The 7,609-nt window shown below is 47.4% G+C and overlaps 1 protein-coding gene across 10 annotated transcripts in view; it reads right to left on the bottom strand.

The window, feature by feature from the left end:
* Positions 1 to 363: 363 nt before the first annotated feature.
* The window catches only part of nhsl1b (NHS-like 1b), a 130,503-nt gene continuing 123,257 nt past the window's right edge, over positions 364 to 7,609 (bottom strand). For all 10 annotated transcript variants that reach the window (XM_008286954.1, XM_008286955.1, XM_008286959.1 and 7 more), the window contains 2 exons: positions 7,173 to 7,305; positions 364 to 2,995 (listed from right to left, as the gene is read on the bottom strand). In XM_008286954.1, the coding sequence (XP_008285176.1) occupies positions 2,320 to 2,995; positions 7,173 to 7,305 (809 nt within the window). In that variant the 3' untranslated portion in view covers positions 364 to 2,319. The remainder of the gene's footprint in view (positions 2,996 to 7,172; positions 7,306 to 7,609) is intronic.

Raw genomic sequence — 7,609 nt, 5'->3', positions numbered from 1 at the left:
TAGGCGCGACACTATTTATAGGCTGTCCGACTGTTGAGAGGTTGCAGCGTGAGGAGACGTGGGCCGTACGCTGCAAGTCAAACAGTCGCTGTGGTTCGATGCTGCCTGGAAAGTCAGCTAACAGGTCTATTATGGGCAGAGCCTGTAATTCAGCGTGCGTCCTAATGGGATGTCCAGAAGCAGACATAACTGATGAGCCTACGGGAGGGGAGGAGGAGGGTAAACGATGGCCTCCGGAGTTTTCCAGATGACGGACGAGTGCGGGTGCCATGGCGACGGCGCTAATGAGGCCGTGATTTGGGGGTGTTGGTCTGGCAGATGGCCGTGAATCACACGCAGAGAGAAAACGACACGGAGACGATGCTCTTTAAATATCACCTTGTTTTTATTACACAGACATACACAAGAGCGTTAGCAGCCTGCCGTCAGCTCCGCTACCTCCTCTGTCCTCGGGTCTTTTTTTTTTCACATGCTCTCTGGGATTGAGACGTTCTCCCGTCACGAGACGAACTCGGGAGGGGGGGTGGCCCTCCGAGTGCTCAATCACGGCCAGGCGGGAGCTGGGAGACACACTTTGGTCACAGGTAATTAAACCACAGGGTGTTATGGCTGTTAAGAGGTTATGAAGTCTCACGCCTGTCACCTCAGTTTACGACTCTAAAGAGACCACATTTACTCAGCTGTTGGGCACCAGCGAGAGATTTGCATGACTCGAGATTAAGGGCAGTAGAAGGCTTAAGCATAAATATTGACATTATTGCATTTCTGAAGCACCTTTAAAAGAAAAATGGCCTGGTGGGTAAATCAGCCGGGTAAATGTGGTCCTTTGGTTTCTCCGCTCAACCCCCGACCTCTTCTCTCCTTGCTGGTTGAGTCCTACCAGTTTACCAACTGTGACGCCCTGCTATGTGAAAATAAATAACCTACAAAAAGGAAACCACTCCCTTTCAGCAAACACGGGGCTCTAAAAATGTACAAAGTCTTTGAAAATAAGTCAAATGTTACTTAGAACTCATTTCTCTATGTATTTACATACAGAACCATATAAAACTGCAAAAGGATAAACTTAGCAGAAAGGTCAAAACAGCGTTATAGAAATCATTTAAGCCCTACAGAGGTCTAGTAGATCTTCTCAGCAAACTGAACAAGCGGTGGACCGTGTGCATGGGGTGTCGGACGAGCACTCACACTTTCAGATTGTGTCCAGATCAACGGCCAGCTCCGTTTCATTTTTCAAGCTCTTTGGTAACCAACATGACCACTACAAGACCCGCACAGTAAAATAAGCTAATGTCATTCCTGGTTTTTACATTTAAAGGTTCATACTTCCAAACACAAGTCATGACATTATTAAAACAAGCTTTAAAACATATTTTAAAAGTCACAAACAGAGAAAAAAAAAAGACATGTGCACAGTGCAAACTCTACAAAGTAAGAATCCGTTAATTGAGATTTCATGAGTTTTTGTTTTTTTTTTGTTCAGAAAATAAATTTGCTGTTTTGGTTGAGCCTTTGTATCCCCCCCACTACCGTCCACTCCGTTTCCATCACTAGGTGGCAGCACTGAGCCCTCTGCACTTCCTATGGACCACTGAACACACCAGCTCTGCAAACTAAACCACTGACCTAAGAGCAGAAAAGCAAAAGAAAACCTGGTGATAACTGTAGCTGAAGTTGTACCGTGGAGCCGTCTGCTGTATCACGTCCTCGCCATCTTTATTATGGGCTGTTTGAAGCTAACACTTGCAGACCGTGGTGCTCTCCCAACACTTTCCGGAGCCAACAGGCGAAGCAAGCAGAAACTGAGAAGATTTTACATTCCACTCTTTCCAGCTACCCAGCTACTACGCAGCACCACAGCAGCAAAGTTAAGCGAACAGTTTGTGACTTTTCAATTCCTTCGATTCACTTTAGTTGTTGCCATCTTAACTTTTGTCTTTCAAAGAAACTAAAGGGCTCCTGAAGGGTAACGCACAAAAGAGAAAAGAACAGCAAAACAAATGGAGAACAAACTAGGAACACCAGGTGTAAAAGAAACAGTATTCTTTTAACAAAAAAGGGTGAATCACCAAACGAAGGAGAATCAAGGGAGCTGGAGCAGAACCAGTTCTCAACTTCGGGCGTCGCTGTGCCCGATCCATAATGGGGCGACCTTTAGCCTCACATCAGGACGCCGACGTGTCCTCTCCCTCAGAGGCAGCGCCAGGACGGTGGGGCTCGGAAGGTGTCTCTAGAGGGCCGTCTGTTGGCTCCTCTTCCTGCCCCTTCCCTGGTTATGACAAATGAGTTCCCCGAATCGAAGGGGCAGCTCTTGCTCTTTTAACTTCTGCTTTCTTCAGATAAAGTGCCATTGGAGTCTTTGAGCACAGGGAGAGTTTGGGCTGCTGGTCCAGACAGACTTTCCGCAGTGTCTCCATACTCGCTCTCAGCCAGTTCGCCTTCGCGCTCGCAGATCACCGTCATCGGGCTGCTGAGGATTCGGCTGCGTGCGTTGTACTTGCTGCTGGCGGCGGAGGGCGGCGTGCGAGAGCGTCCGTACTTTAACCCGCTCATCGAGAAGGGCGACGAAGTTGGCGAAGACAGGGCCAAGGCCTCGTAGCGGCTCCACTCGTCCGGCGCCCTCTTCCCGCGGCCGGGCGACGTGGAGGGGCTGTGTGGAGCCGTCGGTGAGGAGGGCGAAGCGGCGGGGGGGTCCAACGCCGACTCGGATCGTGTTCTCTGGAAACGAGGGTCGGTGGAGCGAAGCATCTCGGCGGCGGACATCCGGAAACTGGTCTCTGAGCGGCTTCCCTTTTTGAGGAGAAGGGCTTTGAAGGTGTCGCTGCTGGTGGAAGACTTGCGGAGGTTGCGCTGGATGGAGCTCGTCTGACGGGGCAACGACGACACCACCCCCGGAGACGCTCCTGTGGGGGTGACGGGAGGAGACTGTGGGTGGCTCCCACTCCGGGACTTGTCCTCCTCAGACTCCTTGCGACCCAGGACCTTGCGCTTCGACCTGTGGAAGAAATGATGTGGAAAATCAGCTTAAACACATGTTTACAGAAAGTCTGCAGAGTGAGTAAATGCAAGCAGGGTTAATTTAATTAAACAGTAAAAAGTCAAATTACTTAAGGGCAGTTGAATGTTAAATAAACAGAAGAGCAATAAGAATATTTATTTTAGGAAAAAATGCAACAGTTGGGGGCAGTTTTGTCAGGAAATAAGGACATCAGATTGAATCGTTCAAATGAAACTGCAGTGCTTTGCATTCCATACGTGTGCTAAAAGCCCAGCTTTGGTAATGTTTGTGTTGCAGCTTAAAAAAGATTACATTTAAAACTCTGCGGCCCACGCGCCTTAAAATCTTTGTCCCAAATTTGCCATATGTCAGCACTGCCCCCAGCAATCACGCGTCAAAGCACAAATCTTAAAGAAGTCAGACAATAAGGAGCACAGTGTGGCGTGGCTGCTTTTAAAAAAAAGAAAAGAAGAGAAAGGAAGCGCAACGAGAAGAGTTACACATTTTTGGTTAAAGAAATCCTGTGAGTTTTTACATCAGAAGCTGCAGACGCTGCAACTCTGCAGGAAAGCTCAGACGTGGCACAATAAAATTAATCAAAAACACAAACTGGGAAAAGCGCCCAAAGCAGTTTTTAATCACTCGAGGACGATTTAGCCTCCTCCTCTGCTGGGGGCATCGGAGTAGTCGACTGCACCACTACACTGTCTATAACTCCTGCACCAAAGCACAGCGATAAAGATGCAACTGGCAGAATACAGGGCATTAGGGCTAGCAAGGAAGCAGCCTTATTAATCTGTGATACAGGGGTTGGCACTGAGGGATTACTGCTGCAAATCTCAAGGTAGCATCACCATGTTGGTTGAAACAGGACTTGCTAATTAAAGGGAAGGGGCTGTTCGTCACTTCGCACCTCTCTAGAAAGGCTGCACCCACCCACTTCATGCCTTCTCTGCACAGTGGAAAAGAGAGGAGGAGAGAAACATGATTAAAGGCATGAAAAAGCAGAGACTCTGTGATAACGAAGACAAAACTGACAATGAAGGTAAAGAGCTGAGTGACGAACACAGAAGAGCTGAACAAGTAGGCACAATGGTCGTTCAGAATAGTTTGATCAGTGCATTTTGATTCTTCATTAGAGCCCGACCGATACTGATATTATATATTGATGCAGTCGTAGCAGCTCACTGTGAAAACACCACTCGACTCCGCACCACTGTGTGCATACTCTGCTACATGCACTGCGAGCAAACAATGGAGTTGGTGTAAACTCTGGCATGATGACACCACTTCTGAATCACCCGAGGCATCTTCTTCTGCATTATGTTGTGTTAAAAAAAAGTTTCATGGCGGCACATGTGAGACAACATATATGTCGATATGTTTCATCTGCTAACTTCAGGTTCTACTATTCATTGATTTCAGGGGGAATTTGTTTTTATTCACATTTAAATAGCGCACTGCTTTACTCCCATTGTGCGCTATGTTTCTCCCACGGGATTAATCTTTCCATCAAAATGAGATTCACATCTCCGAGAGGCAAAATATTTACTTACTTTCATGTTGTGACAACTATTCATCATCGCTGTTATGGCGACCAGAGTTAACGCTTGATAGGGACCAGGATTCAGCGAGGTAACACTGGCACCGTTCTTAGCCTTTATTTGTTCATTGAACAAAGTCGTTGTGCTGCTTTGTGACACAATTTCATGTAAATGATTTATTCTGGCCTCACATGCCCTGTCCGAAATACTTCCAAAGTCTAAAGTACAGACTGTCTAAACAAACGCATGTAGCAGCCTGCTCTAAAAAGTGACGCTAACCCAGAAGCGCTAAAAACTGCAATACCACCGAGTGCCACTAGGCGCTGGTTCCGACAAACCAGCTCTTCACCTGCTCATCTGGTTTCTGCTGTATTTTACTCTTTTCCTCTGAACTTCAGCTGCAACATTCAAGAAGATGTTTTTTTTTCCCACTTTTTTGGCTCCCCAAATGTGAAGCCAAAGCATCTCGATCACCCTGGTGGCCGGCTGTTAGTTTAAGAAGCACTTGATCTGATGTGCAGCAGAGTTTTCTAAGAGCACAGCCTGCATTTCAAATGCAGTCGATCATGCTCATTTATTCTCAGGAAGCCAAAATTGTGATCAAGATTAATATTTGATTGATTGCGCCGCCCCAGGACACAGTGGGCGAAATCTTTAATCTGCAGATTGGATCCACAGAAAAAAAATAAAAATCTGCCATAAAGGACAAATAAGCTGTGATACGGTGTTTCCTGAAGGTCAAAACAAGAGGCAGGACTGAAGGATGAAAAATGCTTTGTGGGAGAATCTAAGTGTGCTTTTCTGATTTTGGAAAGACTGCAAAATATGTCTGTGCCCTAAATTCAACCTCCATCTAGCGTCGTCCCCTGTGAGCTCCGTTGCCATATTAGCCCGTCGGCATTACATAAGACTTTTCTCACACACATTCGCATGTGCATGCACTCACACACCTGAAAGCAGTCAACCACGACGGCTCCCCGCTGAACTCGCAGCGACAAACACACAAATACCCAAACACACAAACAAACAAACGGCAGCGATACCAATCTCAGTTAAAGAGGTAAACAAGGCTGCAATATAGGACACGGCTCCGAGCGCCCGATCGATCTCTCTCTCTCCTGACTGTATTACATTTGGTTTGGAGAGTCTCCCTCAAGACAAGTTGTATCCTCTGCTGCAGCTGTGAGGGCATTTCATTCAAGGTTTTCATCAGTTTGCTGTTTTCCCAGCGAGAGACAAGAAAGGGAAGTGAAATGACAAAACCCAAAAGAAGAAGGTATGTCAGAAAGAGAGAGGAGAGAGGAGAAGGTGTCAAAGCAGGGCCAAATTACTGAAACAACAAAACATAGAGTAGATGGGACGGATGCACGTCTATGTTTTTTAATTGCAAAATGATGCCTGATGATCCCTCACTTAAAAATCCTCTAGAGCATTTTAATTTAATGATATACTTTATGCAGATTAGCTCTCAATTTGTGCGCCTGATTATGTGGGTTGTTTTTCTCTTTGTAAGTGTAAATTCCTCTCATTCTAACAGCACCGGGAATCTGTCGTCACTTCACAAATCTGCTGAAATATTCTGTATGTTCTATACCGGGGAGGTGTGATGGAGGAGGAGCGCGGCAAACAAACAGGAGTTGGACGGCGAGGTTTACCCACACGCGCGCTTACGCAATCTTCACGTCTAATTGAAGTGCACAATAAATCGTACTCGCACACGTGACGCGGGCGCCATAAATACATCGACAATCTGTCCGAGGCAGAAAATAAAATCCCGTGAAATGAAATCCTGTGATGCTCAAGAGAACTCCCGACTGCTGCCGCACGTGACCGTGAAACGCAAACTGGCGGGCTGCATGAGAAATTTATGTGCGCGCCGCCTTCAAAAGCGAGGCGAGCACGCAGACAATATATGTCAGAGCACGAGAGTGGTGTGTACAGGAGGGAGAGGGAGGAAAGAAACAGAGAGACGGAGGAAGAGGAATCTCTCCAGTGGCCTCTAACCTAGATGAGGACCAGAGGGTGTCGAGTAGTTAAATAATGGATGAAGCAACAGCCTTTTTTTTCCTGCTCCTGCTGAGAATGAGCAATGTGCTAATGTGACTGCGCTGACATAGATTCCTTGATAAACGTTTGACTAATGACTCATGTCGCTTCCCAAATTGTCGCCTCTGTGCTGCACATCCCTTCATGGGCCAGAAACTGAGAAAAAAAAAAAAAAAACCAAGAAGCTCTCTCGGGCTGGGAGACTCCAGAGATCGGCTGTTTTTTGACAGATGCTTCCATATGGGACGCTGCTGGGTAAAGTTATGACTGAGAGGTGCAGGGGCAGGGAGAGGATGGAGATGGAGATGGAGATGGAAAAATCGTGGGTTAAAGGGTGACGGGAAGGGGGGAGGGGGAGGAAGGGTGACATGTTGTAGTTTATGAGGAAGAAGAGGGAATGAGATCTTGACAGAGGAGAAGGAGGGCGGATGGGGGGGAGTTAGGTGGAGAGACAAACAGATAAAGAAAACAGACTGACAGAGTAGAACCAGCTCAGAGGAATAAATTATACATCGAGAGTTGAAGTGGGTCAGGAGAAGAGAAGTTGTGATGCTAGAAAAAGAAGCCAATAGAGGTGGCGTTACCTGTGTATGGCGGCGAAGAGGTCCTCGGTGGTTCGGGGCCGCGAGGGAGTCGGGGTCACCATGTTCTCCCTGGACGCCCCGTTGGCTGACGGGGCCGGAGACGATTCAGCCGTGCTGGACTCGAAGACCTCACCTGACACAGAGAGAAACAAGTTACATCCACACTCGAGGGTGGCACACACTCATGCATCCGTCCTGTCGCATTAACCTGGCAGCCTGTGAAATCTGAAGTGGAGGAGGTGCTGAACTGTCTTCTTACATTCTCTTTCTCTCTCTCTAGATTTCCTCTCTTTTCTTCTCCTCTAGTTTAGCCTCTTTTCTCCTCCTCCTCTTCCTCCTCCTCCTCCTCCTCCTCCTCTCAACCTCCGCGCTCACGTCTGCGCTTCGACTGCCTGAGCCGCTGCATGCAGTCTCACTTTACGCTCTCCCCGTCCTCC

Source organism: Stegastes partitus, unplaced genomic scaffold (genome assembly GCF_000690725.1).
Source record: "Stegastes partitus isolate 25-593 unplaced genomic scaffold, Stegastes_partitus-1.0.2 Scaffold478, whole genome shotgun sequence".
Lineage (NCBI taxonomy): Eukaryota > Metazoa > Chordata > Actinopteri > Pomacentridae > Stegastes > Stegastes partitus.
This window is presented reverse-complemented; position numbering and strand designations above follow the sequence as displayed.